Consider the following 26324-nt stretch of genomic DNA (forward strand, 5'->3'; position numbering starts at 1 on the left):
GTGTAAATCTCTTCTCGGACACCAGTCATATTGGATAAGGGCCCACCCATATGACCTCATTTTAACTTAATTATCTCTTTAAAGACCCCATTTCCAAACTTTCCTGGAGAGCTTACAGCAAGTCCCTTTCATGGTCCCTGCACCAAGCACGGGGCCAGGCATCCAGCAGACAACGTTCTTGAAATAAGCATTATTTGAAAGGAATGAAACAGAGAAAGAAAAAACAAAAATTCCTAAAGAGTTTTAGGAGATTTAGCGAAAAGGAGAGGAGCACAGGAGAACAGGCTCATGATTTGAAGTGATAAAGACTTTAGAACAGCAAAAATGATGAGGCCTATGGATGTGTAAATGAGCCCCGGGAAGAACTAATCAGAAGGGTAAATTACAAAACAGAAAAAGACCATAAAACAAGCGAGGAGAGAAAAGTGAATATTTCAAGTGTCTTTGGTTCATAAGAAATTCATGAGCAACGCGTGTGGATAATTTGTTGGTTTGGTGGTGGGAAAGAATTGTAAATATGTATAATATGTAAATACCTCTGATAATAAAAGCCCATGAAGATAAACAAGGCTGTCTTAAGAAAAGCTGTGAGCTGTATGAGATGCTAATGTAACTGTCGTCACTCTGAGAAATTACCATAATGCTTACAGGGCTTTGAAAGTTTCTGAGCTTTGGAAAGAAATGCATAAACACTAACCAGAAAGCGCGCACGCATACGCATACACACACACACACACACACACACACACACACACGCCTCTATTTTTCTCCTTCCTTCTTTCCTCCCTCCCTCCCTCCCCTTTAATTTCCTCTAATTTTTAAAAAATGTTTAGAAGGCAGCTTTAGTGAAAACTGGCATTGCAGTTGCACCTCTCTGGGTTCAAATGCGACTTCCTGCCCCCAAGGACGAGCTGTGCGACGCTGAACCAGCCTCCCAGGCGCTCTGTGACTCTCCAAGTCTGAGAAATGGGCAGATACCTACGCCTCTCTACGTTTTAGGAGGAGCGAATGGGGGCCCACAGGAAGGCCCGACCGGCGCCCCTCCTACCCGGGCGCGCGCCGGCCAGTGGCCCCGGGACCGGACGACCGAGGGCCTTCCGGGGAGCGGGCCGGGCGGAAGGAGGGGCCGCGGCGTGGACCGCGCCGCCCGACCATGGCGCCTGCGGCCGGGCGCGGGGCGCCGGGCCTGTGGCGCGCCTGCAACTGGCTCATGGGCGCCTTCTTCGCGCTGGCAGCCTTCGTGCAGGTCAGCGCCCCGGGCCGGGCGGCGGGCGGCGGGACCCCGGGCTCCGAGCTCCGCCCCAGGCTCCGTGCGGTGTAGGCCGAGCGGCCGGCGGGGTCGCAGGAGCCGGCCCTGTACGGGGAGGGCTGGAGTCAGGGTTGGTGATCCGGGAACCCGCACTCCGGCTCCAGCTGAGACAGGTGTGATCATATGGTCGCGTTTGCTCACATGCTGGAAGGAACTGGTTCGGCGCGTGTCCCTTTGCAGGGACCTGAGTAGAAGCGGCCCTGGCACCTTTCTAAAAAGACAGCCTGGGGGCGAGACTGAGCTCACGGCTTAGAGGAAGCAGAGCAAAACCCTTTGCAGCTAATTATCCTTCCAAGCCTGCTTTGGGGCCCCTTTGTGATAGCTTTCCTCATTCCTTGAGACTGGAGGGCCCTTAAGATACCCATTCTGGGCTTGGTTCGCCCTTTGCGGACCCCCTGTGCCCTTCTTTACAAATAGGTAGGTGTGACTGTGTGTTCAAACCAGGTGCTGGGTTCAGCCAATAGCCCCTTCCCCGTCACCATCGGCTACACTATGTCTTACTCCTCCTTGTATCCTCGGTCCCTACTGCAGCGTTTAGAAAATGACTAAAATGAATAAAGAGCAGACCAAATGCTGGAATGGAACATGACAGCATGTCGCTAATGCTGACGTTTTGGCATTCCAGGTAAATGATCCAGATGCAGAAGTGTGGATGGTGAGTAGGAGTTGCCTTCCCACACCTGAAAGAATTGTGGGACTGCGTGAAACACGCAGGTTTATCTATTTGCCCTCCTCCCTGCTTCGTCTACTTAAAAACTCAGAAATCAAATCCTTAGTAAGTGCTTTTTCCTAAAATATTAGGAGGAGAAGGATCAGATTGAGAAGTCAGAATTTTCCAGAGATAGAGGTGCCTTTCAGCAGTATTCCCTTTGAATAAAATGGGCCAACTGAGGACACTTTTCTGAAGACACAGAATAGATCTCTCAAGGTTAAGTGAACCAATCCTCATGAATTTCTACCCAGAAACTCCAACAAACATTTGACGAGAAAATGGCAGGCTTAAGGTATGTGGTTCTGCTAATTCAGTGAGCTACATTCATAAAAAGTAATTAAAGCCCATAAAACCTACAGTATACATTGAACCAATGCTCTGGTTGAACCATTTAGAGGAGGGGGGAGTTCATTCCACACATTTTTGGAAATATCTAAATTTCGGTTCTTTCAATACAGATATACAATACTGTACAATATCACCGATGAGATGATTTTAGGCTTTGGAATAACGTTGACTGTGTATAGAGTAACAACAAGTGAAAGCATTTGGAATTATTATATATATAGAATGTAATATATATTATATATATATATGGTTATAAATATAACCACATTCTGATATTCTTACTATCCAGATTCACATGCCCCTGCCTCTTCCTCAGCACTATGATCCATATCCTTAGTTCCAAGTGTTATTTCTCCTGCAGTTCCAAATATCCAGCTTAATGCTGAATTTCCAAACGACTGCTACATCTGTCCACCTGTACGTCACAGTGGCTCCTCAGATACACACAAGGTCTTACCCAGCATCTTTCCCTCCAATGCCCACTCTTCCTTCTGACTCACCATTTCTGTTATCAGCAGTCATTCTGAGTCATCCTTGCTCAAAACCTCAGCCATCTCTAACATCTCTGTTTCTTACCACTGTCTTTGAGATCCCCTCAGAAAACAAAGAACAAAGCAATTCAACAAAAAACAATGTAGGTCTAATTGCTTATCTGTACGGTATCTGCACATTTTACCCTTCACCTCATGCTTGGATGATGTAATATGAATAATAATAAACACCAGGCCCCCAAAGACATCCTCCCTCACCCCCAGTTTAGCCCTCCATTCCTCCCACATGGACCCTTGTGGGTCCTTCCTAGCTCTTCGAGCTGCCTCTAGTATCTTCCATTCCTATAATACTCCCCATATATTGCTTCCTGCTTCAAAAACTTTTGTCATTTCCCAAGATGTCTAAGTTGAAACTCCCAACTTGGCATTCCAGGCCCACCACAATACAGCCCTAACCCACCTTCTCAACTTGGTCTGGGAAGCCCAGTCCACTTCTTGCCTTGCCCTGAGAATTCCTGTATGTCAGACTCTACTCAGGCTTCCAGGTCTATCTCAAATGCTATCTCACCTGCAAAATCTCTCTGCCTCTTCCCCATAAGTTCCAACCATCCTTCCTTTGAACCTTTACTGTACCACTAACTCATTCTGCTTTGCATTAGAGTTGGCTCTGTATATGCCAGCTTCCAGGGGTCAGAGGCCAGTTCCCTCTTCTTGGTGGTCCTTAGGCAACCTAGCATAGAACCTTTCTATGGCAGTTCTTCCCATATTGATTCTTGAGTGAATAAAACAATGAAAGCACAGATGAATCAATTATACGTTACTGGGCGTTGGGGGCTTGTACCTGACTGATTTCCATGTTCCCTACCACATCTTGCTTATGGAGGATACTTGTATCAGGATGCATACAGGAGCAAATAATAGAAAATATGACTAGCATCAGGTTATAAAAATACAGACCATCTCACAAGAAGTCTAGAGGCAGGTGCTTAATGGTCAACAGTGTCATCAAGGACCTGGGCTTTCTGTCTTGCTTCTCTGCCAATCCTCAATGGGTAGGTGATATATATCCTCTCATGTTTACAGAATGGCTGCTGCAGCTCCAAACATCTCATGCCCAGACAAGAGCATCCCAAGTAGGAAGCAACAAGGCAGGAGGCAAAACCAGTTTTCCTCCTGTGCTTTTCTCCCTTTCATCAGGGAGGAAATGTTTCCCAAGGAGCCTCTAACATGGCTTATGGTCTGGGATCCATTCTGCTTGGTGAGCACTCATACATATTGATTGTTAAGTGCTCTGAGGATCAGCCTTGCCCCCAGGAGACTTTTCCTTCCATTTCATTGCTGGAACGTGATCACCCCTCGCTGCTAAGGAGGGAGAAAACAAACTGGCTTTTTCAGTTTGTATAATGGCCGGGGACAGGGGAGAGCAGTGTTAGGAATGACTGTCGTGGGACTCAGTGACTATGTGTTCAATTAAACTAACTATAGTAAATAAATGTTATGATACCCTTTAGTTTAAAAAAATCCACCAACAAAAAGATGAAAGACCATTGTAAGTGAGTTCTACTGAGTTCATTATTGTTTATACTGTGCATTGTTTTTGACTTGTGTATTAAAAACAATTATTTTCAGTCTCTCTGCCTGTAAAAAAAAAATCCTTATCTCATTCAAGACAGAGAAAAGCATTTAAATAAGGATTAACATGGCACAGCTACCATGGGAAACCATTACTTAGTTTAAAGGTTTGTTTTGTTCATGTCTTTAAAACACACTGAAATAAGATTTCAGACCCCTTAATCTATTAATCACAGATACCTGATACATTTGAATGCACATCTAAAAATCTCTGCCAAACATTTCTTATGGAGAGCACAATTAAATACTGCATGATGTGTATGTGTTTAACTTCTGTCTGTCTGTCTCTGTTTCTCTCTCCCTCAGTAGCTAAGTCATGTAGTTCTTCACTAGGAGGAAACTAACACCTTACTGCTCTAAAAGTGGCCCTTGGAACAACAGCCCCAGTGTCCCCTGGGTGCTTGTTAGAAAAGCAGAATCTAGGGCCCTACCCCAGACCTCTGGAATCAGATCTGCATTTTAGTAAGATCTCCAGGTAATTCATATGCACATTAAAGTTTGGTCTAAGCCTCGGCAGCGTGACTGTCCTTGCAAATGCCGATACTGGCTGATATTCTAGTCATCATTCGGGATGGAGTAGGAAGGATGAACATGGTCTGTAATCCAGATGCTTTCTCTCCCCAGAGTCAAGACAGACATGTTTTCATAGTGACAGCAAATCACTTAAAATGTTCAGCTCTGACAACTTCCTTATAAACTAAAGGTTTCTAACTAAGCATCACAGTTGATGTTAAGCAGCTACATTTCTGGGGAGGCCCCATGCTTCTTATAAACCTACCACCCCCTACTTGCCCTCTGCCCACACCACACAAGCAATAGGTTTTTCCAGAATCTGCCTCCTTGCCATGAATGAGGCTTGAAAATAGGGACTCTTCAGGGCCAGCCTTCCCAACTCCAAACCAACTTACAACAGTTTCCAAAATGAAGAGCCTGATCTTATTGGGCACATCTGATCCATACACTGTTAGTAAACTTTATGTGGTCTCACTCGCAGAGATGGAATATGGGGCTGGATGGTCCATGGAGCTAGACCCAGCAGGGCCATGTGGCTAATTAGGGCTGCTCCTGCCCTGCTTTTCTAAGAGCATTTTTTGAAAAGTAGGGAAAGGCCATTTAGGCATGGATGTTGATTGGGAGAGATTAGGAGGTCCCTGTGTCTTGAGACCAAAACCCTGCTCAGTGCTAGAGCTTGAAGATGAAGAAGTCTTTCCTGGAATAGCCTACAGTCTAGGAGGAAGGCAGACAGAATTACAACCTGACATGGTAAATGCCATAAGGCAGAGGTCACCACTTCCTCAGCTGCTACTGAAAGCTAGAGGTAAGGCACGGAGTGTGGTGGCCCCTGCTGTCATCTTTCTTTACTCCCTACACACCTCTGAACACCTCCTATACTGGGCATCCTTTTTTTTTCTTCTTCTTCTTCTCTTTTTGGGCATCCTTTTTTAAAAAATTTTTTTTTCTCCTTTTGGGTATCCTTCTTAACCCATATAATTTCCTCTTTTTCTGCTAACAGGTTGTGTATACAGTTCCTGCCGGTCTGACCCTGCTTGTTGGACTTAACCCTCTTGTCACAGGTATGAACCTTGGATTCTGAATGGAGATACAGCAAATCTGATTTCCCTTCAATGACGAGAGTCTATCTGCCAACCCCCAGGAGAAAACTGGAGCTCTCTGTGTCTTTCTTCTCCCTTCTGATCATAAGGGGAGGCAAATTCTAATCTAGATTGTCCTCACCCATCTTCAGGAAAACTTGATAAGGACGTGCCATACTAAGACAGTCTTTATCAATTTGGAACCCAGGATCTCATACTGAGGTGGTACAGTAGTTATGCCGTTTAGCCCCTGAGAGAGAAGGGCTTCAGTCACCGCGTTGATTTCTTAAGCCACCAAGCTAATGGAAGATGGGCAACAATCAAGCTGCTAACCTTGTCTCCATACTTAGCGGTGATCCTTGTCTATTATGCATTTAGTCTATACAATTCTTCTCCCAGGACCACTCCCATTAGTCATTTTCTGATTTTTAATTCATTCATCGCCTATGGATCTGAACTGCTACTTTTGTAGAGAAACTGTCTATAATGTCTATAACACATCTTTAGATTTTTCACTGATACATGTTGCTCTCCCTAATCTCCTTATGTACCATCACAGTAACTCCAGCAGTTTCTTGCACACTTTTATATATGTTTCCTCCATCTAGGCTGTAAGCCCCTTGAAAGGATCATGTCTAACCCATCTTTGCCCAGGTCTAGCTTAAACATGGCCAGGAATATGGCAGGTACCTAATGTTTGTTGCGTCAGTCAATGGCTCTAACACAGAGGCTTTATCATGTATTTGTTTTGTAACCTGCTCCTTGGATTCCTTACATGTATATCCCAGGTGAGTATACACATAAAAAATTCACTTAAAATAGCGGTTTGTATTGCCCACAGGCCACCTACCTCAATTGGGGGCAAAACGTAGCTGCTTCACCTTTTATGGCCCTAAAAACTCAGTAAACCTTAGTTGGACAGTTTCATTCTATGAAACAGTGTCTTAGAGCAGAAAAAAAAGGTTTTTTTACATTGTTTACTAACATTCTCTTATTAATGGGGAATATTAGTCCGGCAGGTTGTCACTTTCTTTAAATCAGCTTCTACTAGTGGGGCTTGAAAATTCTCAGGGCCTTAGAATAAAGACTAATGATTCCCACCTGGGTGGGGAAAACTCCCATCCCCCAGATGCTCGGGCTCCTTGTACAAGGCCCCTAGATCTCTGTTTACATCTTCAAGGTGTATCAGTTAGGACTCCATTAGTTGCAAGCAAGGGAAAAACTCAACTCAAATGGCCTATAAGATGAAGGGAGATGTACTGAGATCCTTTACTGAAAAGGCTGGGATGGTGCTGGCTTCAGGCACTGGTGGAGGCTCAGAACTTAAATTTGTCTGCAGTCTTAGTTCCACATCTACTGCACTTCAGCCCTGGGTTCCACGTGGTAGCCCTGCCACACAAAGGTCACAGCTTCACCATGCTGGGTCCAATAGAATCTAGAAGCCACTTCCCTGATAGCTCCACAAAGGCTCAGAATGGAGTTGTTGGCCCTGATTCATTATCTGTTCATCTTGAGACAAATCACTGTCACTGAGAGAACGGAATACACTGATCGACCTTGCTAAGGTCCAGTTGTCTGGGACACATAAACCAGGAGGGTGGGAAGGGTGGATCCCCAGAAAAAATAAGGGTCGTCATCGTAGGAAGGGGAGATGCTGGACAATCAAAATAATAAATGTCCACTGAAGTTTATAAATACTGTTTTAACCTTTTGATTTGAGGGCAAATCGAAACAAAAAACCCCCAGCCTTTTCTGAATGCTTTACTTGAAGGCAGATTATGGCAAAGCAATACAAAGAGATCATTTTTCTCTGGGATGTGATTCCACGATTAACAGCACCAGGATATCTGTTTTTAGGTAACTTTATTTGGAAGAGTGTCTCTGCAATACACATATTCTTCTGTATCGTGTGGGCTGTTGGCTTGGCATACAACCTCTTGCTTCATACAAAACAGAACATCTTACATGAGGAAGAAGGCAGGTGAGCAGTGATTTTTTACTCTTTGGAAGGGGTGGGGAAGAACTGAGAAATCTGTTCCTTTACGACACCTTATCTGTGCATGATTATGATTTAATTCCCCCAACACCATAAGGAGCAGGGAAGATATAATCTCCTTTATAAGCTAAAGAAACTGATGAAATGATAGAGCCAGGATTCAAAGCCAGCACTGCCTACCAAACCTGTGATCACTACTACATGTTGCATTATATTATCGTCGGGCAGTTGGACCCTGACCCCCTTGTAACGAGCAAGGATCGCGTACAGTAACATTCAGTCCAGTCTAATGAGGTGAAAACTCCATCAGCGTTCGGATTCAGTCCTGCTTCAAGCCAGAATCTTATTTACAAGTGTGATCAGCCCCATCAGAGGTCAACCTCTGCCAGCCTTGCCCTTATATATCTCATGTCCTCTCCTCCTTTTGTCACCACCATTGGCTCTTGTTTTATCATCTCCTCCTTTGCTTCCTCCCATCCTTGACTCCCTGGTCTCACAAATAGCCCCCCTCCTTTCCTTTCTATCCCACTGGTAACATCTGCCAACACCAAAATTGAGAGACCTGTAGCCTAAGTCCCACTGGTGAAGTGCTGCTACATTATAGGCCCTAATCTTTGGAAAACTAGGTCAGGTTGGGTCAGTTGATGGGAATGCAGACCAAATGGTTTCAATCACCTCCACCAACCTGAAGCCCATGAGGCGCAGTGAAATCAAAGTGGGGGCTTCTGGTGGTATTTGGCCAAATACTATTATTTTCTATGCTATGTAAAAGATACAACCTTTTAACACATATTTCTAGAAGCGTATACCCACCCCTAAATCATTAGACTCACACTACAAGTCAGTCCACTCCACTAAGACGAGACCCAATCTCCTGCAATCTGTGCTTAAATCACTGATTTGAGCTGAAACTGCCTAACAGTGACCCCTCTAAAACAATGTGAAAAGAGTCCCTGATCAAATCTGGGATTGTCTTCTTGGTTGTGGTCTTCCTCCCCGTGACATGAAGTGAGTGATTTATATATGTTTTTGTTTGTTTTTTGTTGTTGTTTCTCTGTTCACCTATAAACTGGGGAATAGTCATGAAGTTCGTATCTGCCTCATAAGATGAAATTTATTTTCATATAGGGCTTTAAAAGGTCTGAAAAAGTAATTTATAAGTCATGGTTAGACTTGAAAATATTTTGTAGATGCTATATATCTTGGAGGAAGTCATCAGACAACCAGCAGAATCAAGTGTCAGGGGGAAAATGACACTTCACAGCCACTTCAAAATATGAAATCTATGCTATTTTATAGGGAGCTCTTTGGTCTGGTGATTATCACAGCATGGCTGAGCCTGTGCCACAGCTCATCAAAGTAAGTTTTCAACTCAACTGTTAAAATCAGATGCGTTTAAGGTTGGTCAGATCAAGTAGGTAAGTGAGAATACTGACACAACTGTAAACAGAAATCTTTTGAGAGAAATCTTTCCTTTTCACAAGGGAAGCTAACAAGAGTTGGTTCAGTGTTTCATGATCATTCATACTTTTATGAATACCACAGTTTCCTGTGTCACCACAGGTAGTTGCCAGTCTATTCTCCAGAGAGAAGGAAAGTGATCTCAAAAGGATGCTTGGATATTTAGGGAAAAGTGAATAGCAAACAAAATATAAAACTGTGGGTACATGTACGTGAACATTAACTTTATAAAACAATAATAGAAAAATAAAAAATACATGACAACTGTAGCATATAAGTTGGAAGGGGATAAATGGAGCTAAAGTGTTCTAAGGTCCTTGAATTATCTGGGAAGGGTAAAAGTATCAATTTATATTAGATTTTGATAAGTCAAGGATTCATGTGGTAATCCTTAGGGTAACCACTGAAAGAAAAGGAGTACAGAAGGCAGGAAAGGAGAAGAGAAAAAGAACAGATGGGGAAAATAAGAAGCAGATGTTAAGACAGAGAATTAAACTCAAATATATGAGAAACTACATTAAATGTAATTGTTCCAAATATTCCAATAAAGATTTTCAAAATGGATAAAAGATTAAAAACTAAACACTGCTTACAAAAGAGAACACAAATATACACAAATATACACAGAAACAGAAACACTGAAAGTCAAATAGAAAAAACATACTATACAAACACCAACAAAACGGAAGCAAGTATAGATAGTTTAATTTTAAAAAGTAGATTTTTAGGTCAGCATTAGAAAAAAGGAGGACTTTTTGGCAATTACAAAAAATTCTGCTTTAATTTTTTATTTTGAAATATTCAAACACATTCAAAAGCAGAGAGACTAATATAATGAATCAGATGTACTCATCACCCAGCTCCAACAACTATCATTGTATATCCTATCTTGTATCATCTATCACTGTCCTGATTATTCTGAAATAAATCTCAAACATCATATTGTTTTATGTTTTATATATTTCAGTATGTATCTCTAAAAGATAAGCACTTAAAAAATAACCACTCTACCATCATCACACACAGAAAATAAAACAGTAATTCCTCAGTATTATGAGTTTTCCAGCCAATGTTTATATTTTCACAGTTGTATTATAAATGCTTGTTCCTCTGTGCTTCATATTTCCTATAAATTGGTGGTAAGATCTAGAAGCTTGGCCAGATTCTGGTCGTCGTCGTCTTCTCCTCCTTCTCCTTCTTCTTCTCATCATCATCATCACTAAGCAAGACCACTTCATGGGTGGTGTTATGTACTTCCATCGTAATGTGCATAACACCTAGCTGTTTCTCTGTAATGTTAATATAAAATCTTTGGTGATCACTGCCTAAATCCACTAATTCATTTGAGTTGCAAAATTGTCATAACCTAATTATACCATTCCTTGATTATTATCTGGAAAACTTCCACTTATCAATTCTTGGACTACTCAGACACAGATCATAAGAGGAAAAGGAGTTGACTCTCTTAATTTACCAGTTTTCAGAATAATGAGTTTTTCTTCTCTGGGCACCTTCCAAAAGTGACCAATGAGTTTTGTTTATTTAATAATACCATTATAAAGTCATGGATTTCAACATATTTGATGTTTCTCAGTCCATGGCAGTTGCTTAAACTGTCTCATCTTTGACCAGGGGCACTTTTTCAGGTTGGCACCAGAACTCTGTTTGACACGACCCTAGTAAACGTTGATTGCTTCCTTGCTTTCTGGTATGACAAAATGTTCCAAGCTAAGATTGTACATTTTATGCCCCAGACCTGGAATCAACCATTTTTCCAAAAAGCCCTCATTATTTTCAGTAGGTAATAATGGTATTTAGAGGTCACATTCTGGGCACAAATGGTGCTCACTGCTACTGGGTTGAGTTGGGTTCTTTTAGTGGGCAGAACTAGGAAAATTCACATATATGTGCATAGGTATGTATATATGTGTATGTGTGTCATAAATATATATGTATACATATGTATATGTGTATTACATATATAAAGATATATATATATTTTTTACATATATAGTTAAAGATAAAATCCCTTATGAGTTCATATTGATCCTAGAATTCAAATTCAGGAACACAAGTTTTCATCTGACCTTATCAGCAATCTTAAATCTGTATTTACTTTTAATCATGTCAAAAAATCTCTAGTCTCAGTGACCTCAACATAACTCATCTGACTCATCCCACAATACAAACACAATCTCAGAATAACAATATAATTACTGAAAATAGGTATTTTGTGTTGCTGTTTCTAGGGAACATCTCTCTAAGGGATGTACATTCAAATTACTTGGAATAGTAACTGTGCTAATCCCACCAAGTGAATAGACAGTTAAGTTCATTTATTTCATTTTACTTTCAATTTCTAAGGATACTTTATTAAACATATAGTAATTTTGTTTTATAATTATATAAAACATCTACGTGGTTCCAAAGTCAAATCTACAAGACAAAGTACATTTAAAGAACTCTAACTTCTCTATCCCCCAACCCTATGTCCTCCCTTTCTCTATAGGTGAAACTTTTTTCAACTTTATGGTTTATCCTTCCATGGTTTTTTTTTTTTTTTTTTTTTTTTTTTTTTGCGGTACGCAGGCCTCTCACTGTTGTGGCCTCTCCCGTTGCGGAGCACAGGCTCCAGACGCACAGGCTCAGCGGCCATGGCTCACGGGCCCAGCCGCTCCGCAGCATGTGGGATCTTCCGGGACCGGGGCATGAACCCATGTCCCCTGCATCGGCAGGCGGACTCTCAACCACTGTGCCACCAGGGAAGCCCCCTTCCATGGTTTCTTAATGGAGCAAATTATGTACATTCATTGGTATTCCTGCTTGTCTTAGATAAGTGGTAGCATATTATACACAATTGTATTCTTGATTTCCCCTTACTACATCCTGGAGATCATCCTGTGGTATATAAAGACTTTCCTTATTCTGCTGATAGGTCCACAGTATATTCATCCAGTCCTCTACTGTTCAGGTTGTATCCAATCTTTTGCGATTCAAAATAGTACCAACAAACTGTATTGTCAAATTTTTAAAGTTTTACTAACTGGATAGTTGAGAAATGGGTAGTTTTCATTTGTATTTCTTTTATTAGGAGCAAAGGTAAGCACATTTTCATATGATTAAGAGCCATTTGCATTTTTTCTATAAATATTGGTTCATCTCTGAGAGTATAGGTTTAACCAATTTCTAAGGTTGTTGGCCTTCTCTACTTTTAGAAGCTCTTTACATACTAGGGCTATTAACCCTCTGTCTGTGGTATAAGCTGAAAAATTTATTTTGCAGTTTCTTACTGTCCTTTTACTTTGCTTATGCAAAGTACACTTTGCCATGAAAACAAATTTTTTTTTAATGTGACCAAATTTATCAGTCCATTCCCTTATTGCTTCTGGATCTGGAGTCATAGTTAGGAAAACTTTCCTTCCTCTCAGGTTGTAAGTAACTTACCTAAGTTTTCTTCTAATACATGTATGGTTTCATTTTTACATTTAAATCTTTGACCTATTTAGAGTTTATCCTAGTGTAACAGCAAAAAGAACAGATCCAATATTATCTTCTTCCTTTTTGGCTCTCTGGTGATCTCAACACCACTTATTAAAAAGCATACATAACTAATAACATAGCCTCAAAATAGATAAAATAAAAATGGACGGAACGAAAAAGAAAAACTAAAAAATTTACAATCATTTTGGGAGACTTTAATACACTTCTTTCAGTTACTAATAGAACAAGAAGATTTTAAAAATCAATAAAGATATAGAAATTTTGAGCTACACGATAAAAAACTTGACCTAAAGGACATATATAGAATACCAGCACCAAGAATGGCAGAATTCACATTTTGTTTTCAAGTAAACGTTGAATATTTGCAAAAAGACTTTATGTTGAGCCATGAAATAAGTTCCAACAAATTTCAAAGAACTGAAATCTTATGGAGCATGTTCTTTGACCACAGTGCAATTAAGCTAGAAATCATTAACAAAAATAATAGACAACCACTGTATGTTTGGAAATTAGGAAATATATTTCCAAATAACATTTGGAACACACCACAATGAAAATTAGAAAATATTTTGAACTGAATGATAAGGAGACGACTACATATTAAAATTTGTGGGATGTGGCTAAAAAGCATGCTTAGAGGGAAATTTATACCATTAAATACATATATTAAAACAAAACAAAAACTAGGCAGGCTGAAAGTCAATGAGCTAAGCTTCGAAGAAGGTAGGATCTCTCCAGTTCAAGAAGTTAGTAAAAGAACAGTAAATTAAGCCCAAAGAAACAAGAAAATAAATATAAAAGCAGAAATCTATGAAATGAAAAAATCAACATTAAAAAATAAAGGAGTAAGAGGGCCAAATATTCATCCTCTGAAATGATTAAAAACACTGATAAACCCTGGCAAGACTAAAAAGGGGAAAATAATTAGAGTGAGAGCAAGGAAAGGAAGGCACAAAAATAACTAATCTCAGGGATGAAAAAGAGAAAGATATTACCCATATAACAGATACTGCAAAAATCATTAAGAGGATATTATGAACAACTTTTTCCCAATAAATTTGAAAATGTAGATGAAATGGACAAATTCCTTGAAAGATACAATTTACCAGAACTGACACAAGAAGAAATACTCAGAACGGTCTCATAACTATTAAAGAAATTGAGTATATAATATGAACTTTTCCTAAAAGAAATTTCTAGACCAAATGGCATTAACTGCAGAATTCTACCTAACATTTAAGGAAGGAATAATGCCAACCTTCAACAAACTCTTCCAGAGAACAGAAAAAGAAGAAACATTTTCCAGCTTATTTTATGAGGGCAGAAAAATCTGGACACCAAAAGTTGACAAGAACATTACCCACCCCGCAACCAAAAAAAAAAAAAAAAAAAGAAAGAAAGAAAAAAGAAATTACACAGTAGTCTCACTCATGACCACAGATGGAAAAACCCTAAACAAAAAATTAGCAAAAAATAAAAAACAAAAACATTAGCAAATCAAGTCCTGCAATTCATGACCCAACCACCAAGTTGTGTTTATTCTAGGAATACAGTTAGTTTAACATCTGAAAACCAACCAGTGTTTTTCACCACATTAACGGAATGAAAGAAGAAAATAAACTATCTTCTCAGTCTATACAAAAAGAGCATTTGATAAAATTCAACATCTATTCATGATAAAAGCTCATAAAAACTGATTTAGAAAGGAACTTACCCTGTTAAAGGGTATCTATACCACAGCATGATACTTAATGGTGAGCAGCTGAAAACTTTTCCTCTGAGATCAGGAATGAGAAGCAGCCACTGTTACCACTTCTACTCAACACTGTTCTATCTCTTGTCCTAGCCAGTACAGTAAGGCGAGAAAAAGAAATAAAAGCCCCCAAGGATTGGAAAGGCAAATTTAAATTTTCCTTATTCACAGATGACAAAATCACATATGTAGAAAATTTCTAAAAATCTAAAAAGATGGCTGGATACTAGGTCAATATACTAAAATCAACTGTATTTTTATCAGCAAGTAACAGAAAATGATAAAAACAAAAAGTTACCATCTATAGCATCAAAAAATCAACTCCCCAGGAATAAATCTAGCAGAGATATGCAAAATCTCTGCATACAAAACCATAAAAACTATAAAACATTATGAGAGAAATTAAAGACCTCATTAAAATAAAGAACACCTAAATAATTATCCTATGGCAGTATAAGATAAACCCATACTGGCAAAATAAATGAATGAAACAAAACAGAATCTAGAAACAGATACATATATACATACATGTATATATATATATATATATACACATGTATGTATATATGTATGTATATGGCCTTTACTTAGGACAATGATGGCACTCCAGGGTAGCAAAGGAAGGCAATCTTTTCAATAAAGAGTGCTGGAGCAATTGAATATCCATATGGAAAAAAGTGAAACAACCCCTACACCTTAAAACTTTCACAAAAATCAATTCTAGGTGGATTATAGATCTAACGTGAAAAGCAAAGCAATAAAACTTTTATAGAAGATAATTTAGTATCCTTAAGACCTTGGGGAAGAAAAGTTTTCTTAAACAGGACACAAAAATCATAACGTAAAGATCCATTTTAACAATGCTTTATGACCTTCAACTGAGGTCACTGAAACGCAGAATTATATTTCTTATATAATTCTTATATGAAATATAAGAATTATATTTCAATTTAAAAAATTAAAAAGACCGTACAAAAATGTAATGATGTGTTTTACTAAAATCAATCTTCATATTCGTTACCAAAGCAATTCATAATTTGTACTGGATTTTTATTTATAATAATTTTTGTGTGTCTTTATAGGAATCCAGTTGGTGGAAGAATTCAGTTGGCTATTGCTATCATAGTTGCTCTTTTCCCATTTATCTCATGGGTCTATGTATATATAAACAAGGAGATGCGGTCCTCCTGGCCAACTCACTGCAAGACAGTAATTTAAATGAAGAATCCTGTTCTTAAAATGAGAGTTTTCAATTTTTTGTAAACATGATTGTAACATGCCAGTTTCCTAGGAATTTATTTCAGGTAATTTGAGTTAATACTAGAGATGATTTTTTTAAAAAATCCTAAGTTAGGCTGCCTACAACACAGGACTGGAAGGGACTAGTAAGAGAAGGAGTCTGACATTCTGTTGTGTCACAGTGTAGTAGAAAAGGCAAAACAAAAGTTAAGAAATATGAATTCTAACTCAGCTACGTCACTATCCATATGACTTGGGCAAATGTATAAACCTCCCGTGGATAATTCTTTATCTATAAAATAGGGTTACTTCCAGACCTCCTGCTTATTTATATAGTTGCAAGGTTTATAAGCAAGGTAATATGAGAGCATTCAAAATATAAAGAGCTGACAAAGGGCTGCACCTGATAACATAGAGGGAAGTAGGGTTTGGATAATGATAGAAAGAGTTCAAGAGAGGGCTGTACCCCTGAATTAACCTCAGTATACTGAACTGGTACAGTGCCGTGAACTAAATGAGGACTCCAGATGAACCAAGTGAACAGGCATGTCTTGGAAAGAAAGTTAGCTAGAGTAAAGGAATGTGGGACCAAAAAGAAGGAGAGAGAGAATATTAAATACATTTTAAAAGAAAAATAAGACCAAAATCTATACACATATTTTTAATGTCAGAAGTAGCCCTGGAGAGAAGACCATTTCAGAGCTGTACAGTCTGGTGGCCACTAGCTGCATGTTGTATTGAGCGCTTGAAATGTACACTGAAGAAGTTTGAATTTTTTCATTTTTATTTAAAAACATCAATTCAGTTATGAGAAAACTTATAAGTGTGTTTGGAACACTTGTTTTAAGTATGTTTGGAACAACTTGGATATGTGAATCTACTTCTTCAACTGCAAGTTTTATATCTAAATACGGAACAAGTATTTCCAATGAAAATTTAGTGTCCAAATGGACGGATTATAAGTATAAAATATACACTAGATTTTACAGACTTAGTATAAAAAAGAATGTAAAATATTTTTATATTGATTACATGTTAAAATAATATGTTAGATGTATTGGGGTAAATAAAATACATAATTAAAATTAATTTTATCTATTTCTATTTACTTTTTAAAATGCGACTGCTAAAATATTTCAAATTACTTATGTGGCTCACATTATATTTCTGTTGGTCAGTGCTGTCTTAGAGCATCTGGATGGCAACTCTTTTACATATGCTAGCATCAAACTCCATAGTGGAGACAGTTTCATGAGATTTAGGAAATATTTGACTCAAAAAGTATTAGTAGAGTGAAAATGAGTCTGGTAGTTTGCCTATTTTTATAGCCTTTAATACGATATTAAGTATTCTATAAATATTTGTTAAAGGAGATAGGCATGTTTTTTGTTTTACATAATGGCCACTGGATAGTTAGAAATTATCAAGATTTAGAGGGTAAAGGAAAAAAAATCTAGTTGATATTAAAGCAATTAAAGTAAAATTTATTTTAAGGGTCAGTGAAATACAAATAAAGGATTTCAGTTTTCTGCTATATTTATGGTTTTTATACCTCCGTTAGTATAACTATTAGTCAGACATGAAGAAACAGATTTATTTCCAAATTCTATATAGGACCTACCCATTCTCCAAGTAATGCCTGATTCTGTGCTTCAAAGACTGTAATGTTTCCATTTTTTAAAAAAGTAATGTCCAAAATACACTTTCATCATATTTGCATCTCCCATATAACACTATGAATTTTGTGAACATACACAGTTCCTTTCGTATCTCCAGAAGCACGTAAAAGGCAGTAACTTGGTAAAGTACTGCCTTTTGAAGAGTATTACTGAAATTGCTTTTCAACTCTATTTTTCAATTGAATTTAAGTATTATTAGTAAGTTTAATAGTTCTATTGTCAAAATCTCTGTCTTCCCACCCTCACAATCTTTTTTCTCCCCATTGTCATTCTCCTATATCAGCCTCTCATTATCCACTGCCTGGAATTGACACAAATTTCCTCACACATTCCCCAGCTCAGACACCGGAGGGTTCCTCACTGCCTGACAAGTTTAGTTCTAACTCTGGCTCGTCACTCAGGGCTCTTCACCATGTAGCCCTAGCTTGTCCTTTCCCGCTTTACCGCCTGCCATCCCCCAGCGCCGTTTGGTGAATCCTCATAGCATTACTTGCAGTTCCTGAACTCAGCATATCCTATGACGCTACGCTGTTCTGTCTACATGAAATGCACCTGCACACCTATTTAAACCATTTTTCTTCAAGTCATCCCTATTCCCTTCAAACAAAATTAAATCCCTCCTCCATGTTGCCACTGTCCTTTCTTCATACATTTGTATGCAGGGTTGTTTCTCTCTCTCACTTGTGGAAAGTCAGTGAAGGCAGGGAGCGCATTATAGTCACATCAGTAGGCTGAATAATGACCCTCAAAGGTATCCAGGTCCTAATCCCCAGAACCTTTGAATGTTACCTTACATCACAAAATAGACTTCCCAGATGTGATTAAGGATCCTGGATTATCTGGGTGGGCCCTCAATGTAACTACAATATAAGAGGGAGGCACAGGGATATTTGACTACAGACGGAAGGGGAGAAAGGCACTGTGAAAACAAAGCAGCAAGAGACTGGAAAAAGCTGCATTGCTAGCTTTGCAGATGGAGGAAGGGGCCATAAGCCAAGACATGCAAGAGATGCAGCTCTAGAAGCTGGAAAAGGCAAGGAAACCGATTCTGCCTCCGAGAGAGCATGGCCCTGATAACACCTTGATCTCAGCCCAGTGAAGACGATCTCAGACTTATGACCTACAGAACTGTAAGAGAACAAATATATGTTGTTTAAGCCACCAAGTTTGTGGTAATTTGTTACAGCAGCCAGCGGAAACTGATACGCCTCTGTAGCCCCACAATGCTTCGGTACTCAGCAGACACACTTACATTGACTAGTACTGGTTTTTTGTCTTCCTGTTTTTCAGGCCCTGAATCAAACTTTTGCAACACTTGAACAGTCCCCATTTGCCACTGAGTGAGTGTTTCTGCAAATAAGTCTTAGAATATATGACAGCTCAGTTAAACATGCCCCGTTTGTCTATAAAGGGAGTCAAGGGTAAATTCATTTACCTGCAACAGTCTCCTATAGCACCACCTGGGGGCCCAAACAGACATGCTGGCAGGCACACAGCTGCACTGGCACTTGGTCCTGCTTTGGCTGAACTCACAAGAGGTTCACAAGGGAGACCACACATTCACCTGTGTGAATGGGGGTGCTATTCGTTCACCTGTGAAGTAACTGGTGATGTTTTTGGCTTACGAAACAGGAGTATAAACCTATAAAAGTACAAATATGATGGGTACTCTGAGCAAAAAATGTCTAAAGCTCATTCACACAACTGGGTAAATGGGAAAAGTTTACCTGAGCTTTTTTTTTTTTTTTTATGAATTTTAACTTACATAGCTAATACAGTGAATGAATACATTCTCCTTGTAAAAAGTAAAAAAAACTCAGGTAAGGCTAAAAAGAGTCTGTTTGGAGGACTGTATCCCCCCCACCTCAGCCTCCTCCCTGGTTTATTCATGCTACTTTCATTCATTTCCTTTCCAATTTTCAACACGGGATATATTATCCAAAAATGACATTTCAGAATATCTTATGAGCTATTTGTTATGCAAACAGAATACTAAACAATGAGATTCAGGATGTGGGGAGAGGAAGGCGGAACAAAACCACAAAGCCAAGTCAGTCTCTTTCTATAAAAGGAAACAAATAAAATCACACTAAAAATGGAAAGCTTTTTCCTTCTTGTAATTCATAACTCTGTCTGGAACTCTGCCCCTCCCTTTCAGCACCATTTTGTCAGGATAGACATGAACTGTGCCAAAGGCCTGGCTGTCTGGAGCCGTTTCAATAACCCCTTCTATGTTGACGTGGTGCACACCAAAAGGATCCTCAGAGTAGCCACCATCGTGAGTGTGACCGGCGAAGAAACACACCACACACTTGTGAGACCAAATGACTGCCAGGGCGTCTCTGTAATTCCAGGCCAGGCACACACTGTCAGAGGCCTCGGGATAAATGGGAAGATGGCCTGTTAGTTAAAGAGAAGAAGAGTTATGAGCCAATTAAGAAATACCTCTTTCACCTAAAAAAGGCTAAAAACTAGTACTCAGGATAAAGAAAATGTGTATTGCTACTCATATGGACCGAGACCAGAGAGAATCCACATACATGAAAAACTAGATAATCTAGAGCCACGTTTCTGGAGCATAAAGAAGGGCGAGACAGTTTGCATCCAAGGGGAGAGAGGCTGCTGTATACGCAGAAACGCTGAGATCTATGGCCTACAAAGTCTTAAGATGCACAGACACCACCACGGGAGACTGAGGGCATCCCGGGCAGGGCGGTCCGTAAAGGCAGCCAGAGATCAGGCAGATGCTGAACTGGAATCCAGTCTCACTGATTTCCCTAAGAGTATGAGTGTTATACACACAGAAAGAGCTACTCCCAAGTAAAAGAACAGTTTAGGGATGGGCCAGTGGATTATATATATACGTCATTTATATAAACACTCAATGTTTTATAAAGAACTGACTTATGCTATTTGAAAAACCTCCATGAGATCAAGGTGGCCATAGCCATTTTACAGATGAGAAAACTAAGTTAAAGCAGGGAACATTCATACTAGCTTCCACCGGAGATACAGCCAAGAGAATTTCAAATTCTTGATCTCAAGGCACCTACGAGGCCACATCAACATCAGGCCACAGTTTCACTCCAACGTACAGGTACAACAGCTCACTGGTCTTTGATTCTTCCCATTAAATCACTTTCCTTTTTTCCCTATTACTGTTTATTTTTATCCTGAAATTTTATTCTGAAAATTTTATTCTGCTTAATATCTGTTAGTTTATAATACAAGTAAAAAAAGGGGAGGTAACAGAGCATGTGCACACACGCGTGCACACACACACACACACACACACACAACCACTCTTCAAGCTGTGATAAGGGATGAGAGTCCCAGGAGGCTGTGAGACTTTGTAGACCCAGATGCCATGCTGGACTCATTGGACACAATTAGTCGCTCCCTTCTCTTTGAAATACTTGGCTTCCAGAACACTGCTGTCCCCCTAGTTTTCTCCCAACCTCAACGGCTTCTGATCCTCACTCTGCTGCTTCCTCACTTCCCTAGTGTCCTGTCAGGAGTGCCCAAATGCTTGGTCCTCAGGCTTCACTACCCTGTCTGTACCTAATGGCTTGGTGATCTCTTAGTAATTTACAGTTTTAAATACTATCTGTATTCTTTCAACTTCCACGTTTATATATCTGGCCCAAACTTCTATTCTGCCTTTCTGACTCATATGTCCCTACTGCTTACTCAACATCTCTCCTGATGTCTAACAGGCATCTGCAACTTAATATTTTCAAACCTGAACTCCTGAACTCTTCACCCAAAACCCCTCCTACTGCAGTGTTGCATATCTCAGCTAATAGCAATTCTATCCTTCCAACTGCATGGCCAAAACTTGAGCAGGCCAAATACTTCTGAGAAGCCAAAATGAAAGTGAAGAAGCAAACAGAAACAAAAGAAAATGTCTATTAGCCATTTTAAACTTTGCTAAAGAAAACCCGAGGCACTCAGTTGTTCATCCAGTGTCTGAGCTTAGAGCAAAATGGAAGAAATGTACGAGATGCTAACGCAGACAGGTGCACTGACGGAAGTGCAAAGAAATGGTACGGAGGGAGAAGACAACGAAAGGGGCCTCCAGTCTCAGGAGCTCTATGACTTGACCTACGTAGTTTAATCTCTTTGGTTCAGTTTCCTTATCTTTAAAATTAAAAGGTTTGACTATATGATCTCGAGGTCCCTTTTAGCTCCAGTATTCTCTACAACAACAGGTACATTTTGGCAGTGAAAACTAAAAAGCAGAGACAAGAAGTATGCCATTTTGGAAACCACTTATTACAGAGCCAAACAGTGTCACGTCATGCTTATAACCCCTGAGGGCACCTTATAATTTTCTAAGCCTTGAATGACATTTGATATTCTAGAAATACCCCTACTCCATCTCATATCTTTACCACATCAGTGAAAGATAAATAAGTAAAAACTGATTAATAGAAATATAATGGTTTTCTTTTGGCCACACCGAGTGGCTTGCGGGATCTTATTTCTCCCACCAGGGATCCAACCCGGGCCTCGGCAGTGAAAGCGCCAAGTCCTAATCACTGGACTGCCAGGGAATTCCCTGAAATATAGTTTTATATTACCAACTATCTGAATAGCCTGTCATTTTCAAAGGGATTTCATGTTCATAAGTTCATTTGATACAATACTGAGAAACTGCAGTTTGCACATTCAACATCTGTCCAGAGTCACACAGGTCATAGAAACAAGAGCCAGAATGGCATGCCGTCCCTGTGACCCTCAGTACTATCTTCTCATCCATCAGGCCACATCGATTTTAACTGAGAGAACTCATCTCAGCCCCCAAACCAAGTACACCAGCCATATTGCAAATCCAGATTCAGTTCTTCGTGTGTGTGTGTGTGCGTGCATGCACACAACGCTCACATACAGACATCTATTTTAAGCACCTCCAGGTTCCTGTAACCTCTAATGGCAGTATGTCTGTGAAAAGTAATTCTAAACGAAAACAACACATTTTATTTCCTTGCAATCATATGGTGGACACAGTTACAGACCTGCCAGATGAGCCTCTCACACTCGTCCTGTGACACCAGCTTTGCTTTCACCTCATCAGCAGAGGTCACTGCACTCACAGGTAGGTCTCCTGAGGCTGGGATTTGGTCTGGGGCCTGGATGGAGTTTTTCACTTATATATATTACTACACAAATTGAACCCATTTGGGGAAATACTACTTTTTTTTTTTTTTTGCGGTACGCGGGCTTCTCACTGTTGTGGCCTCTCCCGTTGCGGAGCACAGGCTCCAGACGCACAGGTTCAGCGTCCATGGCTCACGGGCCCAGCCGCTCCGCGGCATGTGGGATCTTCCCGGACCGGGGCACGAACCCATGTCCCCTGCCTCGGCAGGCAGACTCTCAACCACTGCGCCACCAGGGAAGCCCGGAAATACTACTTTTAAACTTAAAGGGCCAACTCACAGGCTCTAATATACGGCAAGATGTTTTATTTTACAATTCTTTCCTGACTCAAGCTTAAAGGTTAATTTTACATTCAGATTGTTGCTCAGTAAAAAATTTTTAACTAAGCTTTCATTTTATAAAAATATCACACTATTAAATATTGTTCGTATGTTTTAAAACCTAACTAGATCCATTCTCTAAAATGCTAGTGTAATCAAATCATTTAAATACTTACTCACAATCACCACCTTTTCTTGGTTTCTGTCAGAGAATGTAAGAACTTCATTCAGCCAGTTCAGCTGTTCTTGGCTGAATCCTCCATTAAACTGGACAAACTGGGGCTCCGCAAGTCCTGAAACAAATTTAGTAATTTAGACCCATCGAATGTCGATTTTCCCTCATTTGGGCATTCACACTTAGCTAACATGGGGACACTTGTACTTTCCTTTAGGAACTTTTGGCAGCAATCGACTTAAAATAGGAAACCGTAACAACTTAGAGCAATGTAAATCGCACTGTATCTTACTCCTAATCTCACTTCTCCTCTGCTTACTTCCCCAGCTTCCCGTTGCACTGAATATACCACAGACTGTTTTCCGTGTCCACTGAGCCACTGTACAATCACCTGTCAGCCCACGGGCCCTTCAGTAACGGTGCCCGACGCGGCTTTGTGCGCAGGCACTGGCGTGTGTCTCGAGTGCTCCGCCCTGCCCGCTCTTCCCAAGGACGACTCCTTCCTGTCACTTAGCTGAAATGCTTTTGCCTTAGAGAGGCTATTTCTGGCCACCTGACTAACATGGTACCCCTAGTCCTTTTCTATAATATTGTCCTTTAGTTTCTTGGTGGCACTGATCACTTATTTCTGTTGCATTTGTTATCTGTCCCGTCCACTTTCTTCTAGTTTCCTCCACTCCATCCATAAAAAAGTGGGACTATCAGCATGGCCTACACCTCTGAATAGCTGCCCTAGGAAAAGTACCCGGCCAGGACATCAGGCACTCAGATATCTGTTAAATAAATGAATCTTGAACCAAATGCCACCAAGCCATGTGCCGTGAGGCATGTGAGAAATCCTGACCCTGAACAACAGGACAGTATACTTTTACCTTAATCGTCCATCTTCCTGCTGAATTAAAGGTAGCTGAAGAATTTAAAGACAATGTATTAGATTCTCAGCTCAAAGGAATAATTCACCTTGAGGACTATTCAATTCCGAATTTGGATTGTGCTCCCTCAGTATCTTCAGACACTGCTGGTATTTTGGAGAAGATTGATCCACGCCCAAGACACTCATGTCATAAGCATCGAGTAAAATGAACCGGAATTTAGGGAATGGTACAAAATGATAAGCATAATAATTCTCTGAAGGCACAGTCTCAGGATGATGGGCAATCTGGTCCTCCAGAAACTTTGTGTTAAGTTTGGAGTTTGTTAAATAGTCTCTGCTGAAGTTATAGAATTCATGATTTCCCCACGTGTGATGAACTGGGACTTTCAGCCTTTGGAATGTGTTCATGATGAGTTCCAGTGACTTTTCTGATGCTTGATACTGCGCATTATATCCATCGATGATGTCTCCAAGCTGAAGTACACAACTGGGTGGGCTGCTTTCTTTATTCCAGTGCTCGATAGCACCCTGTAAGTGAAGAAGACTGTGTCTGTAGTATCTCCGTCTGCTTCCTTGGAAATTATAGCCATCTTCCAAATCAGCATATTGAATATCTGCTATAACTCCAAAGGAGAAAAGAAGTTCTGAACTCTCACTGAGGCGTCCAGGTTCGGGCTTAGCATCCATAATCTCCAAATAGTTTTCTAAATTAAGTAAGGAAAGTGAAAAAGATAAAGTTATAAACATCTAATTTTCTAGCTGGACTGAAGAAAATGGTAAAATGAATATTAAACTTAATAGTCAATCCACTAGGTAGCTTGGTACAGAGAAAAGTGCATGGGCTTTAGAGTCTGATGGTCTTAGGTCCAAATTACCAAGTCCTCAAAATGCTTCAGTTTTCTCATCTGTAAAATAGATGATAACCTCTATTCTGCAGAAGAACAGCAATTTACAAAAGGGTATTATCCTATTCATGAACAGGCATTCTAGTTCTAGTAAAGTCAAATTCAAATCTGGTATAATTTGTAATTTTTAATAAATATACACTAGTTTTTTGTTGTTGTTTTTTTTGTTTTTTTTTTTTCTTTTTGTGGTATGCGGGCCTCTCACTGTTGTGGCCTCTCCCGTTACGGAGCGCAGGCTCCGGATGCGCAGGCCCAGCGGCCATGGCTCACGGGCCCAGCCGCTCCGCGGCATATGGGATCCTCCCAGACCGGGGCACGAACCCGTATCCCCTGCATCGGCAGGCGGACTCTCAACCACTGCGCCACCAGGGAGGCCCAATATACACTAGTTTTAAACAAACACACACACACACCCCTTCTTCCACAAACACCAAAATAATTCTATCAAAAGCTCAAGATTTTTTTTTGGGGGGGGGGAGTTGTATATTACACTCATTCATTGTACTTTATACATCAGTTCCCACTAGGAGTATATTATGTTAGACTAGATCTTTTCTCTTTGTTGATGGGTAGGTCACTTCAAATAATTTTCTCATATTTTATATACGCAATAACAGAGAGAGGAAAAAAAGATGAGAGGATTAATTTAAACAAAAAAATCCGGCACAAAAGCTATGACATTGATCTGACTATTTTCACTTCTGCGAGTAGTGATTCCTGGTTCTTCAAAAGTTGGATTCAAATTTGTACCAGCTTTTTAAAACCTGAATGCACATTCCCCTCCTCTCTAAACGAAACAGGAAATATGTATTCTTGTTTTCTTATACATGATCTCTGCCCTGCCTCAGTGGACCACAAGTGCTAGGGATTTAGACTTGAAAAAGCTATTACTTTATTAGATTGTTTACAATCTCAATGTATAATCATTTGTAATCTCTTAAAAGTGCCAAGAACACTAAGGATTAAAATAAAAATCAAAGGCTAGGACCCTAAATGATCAACTATGCTTGTTGTAAAAACTACAGTAATAAATTGTGTTGTGGTGTCTAGGTTATTAAAGCCTAGTTGTTTCTAAAAATTCATTTATAGTTTCTAAAATTACTTTCAGACTCCTGGTCTCCAGTCATTTGCTGAATATTCCTACTGAGTTCTTTTTAACCTTCTACAGACATGTGAA

At 39.9% G+C, this 26324-nt stretch overlaps 2 protein-coding genes across 4 annotated transcripts; one reads left to right on the forward strand and one right to left on the reverse strand.

The window, feature by feature from the left end:
• Positions 1 to 884: 884 nt before the first annotated feature.
• Positions 885 to 17016, forward strand: TMEM220 (transmembrane protein 220). The gene is given in 7 exon segments (XM_060082183.1): positions 885 to 945; positions 948 to 1246; positions 1935 to 1964; positions 6006 to 6066; positions 7942 to 8065; positions 9380 to 9439; positions 15878 to 17016. Coding segments are annotated over 7 exon segments (771 nt in total). The 3' UTR covers positions 16014 to 17016.
• Positions 10354 to 24942, reverse strand: ADPRM (ADP-ribose/CDP-alcohol diphosphatase, manganese dependent). Of its 3 annotated transcripts, none has more exons than XM_060082182.1 (3): positions 24329 to 24942; positions 23370 to 23486; positions 10354 to 10830 (listed from the first exon to the last, which is right to left on the reverse strand). In XM_060082182.1, exons 1-3 carry the CDS (start codon positions 24927 to 24929, stop codon positions 10688 to 10690), a joined length of 861 nt encoding a protein of 286 aa, XP_059938165.1. In that variant the 5' UTR covers positions 24930 to 24942; the 3' UTR covers positions 10354 to 10687. The 3 variants fall into 3 exon arrangements, with proteins under 3 accessions (XP_059938165.1, XP_059938162.1, XP_059938164.1); XM_060082179.1 differs by lacking the exon at positions 10354 to 10830 and adding an exon at positions 19514 to 20113; XM_060082181.1 differs by lacking the exon at positions 10354 to 10830 and adding an exon at positions 19886 to 20113 and having other exon boundaries at positions 23374 to 23486.
• Between the last annotated feature and the right edge of the window lie 1382 nt (positions 24943 to 26324).

This window comes from Mesoplodon densirostris, chromosome 18 (genome assembly GCF_025265405.1).
Source record: "Mesoplodon densirostris isolate mMesDen1 chromosome 18, mMesDen1 primary haplotype, whole genome shotgun sequence".
Lineage (NCBI taxonomy): Eukaryota > Metazoa > Chordata > Mammalia > Artiodactyla > Ziphiidae > Mesoplodon > Mesoplodon densirostris.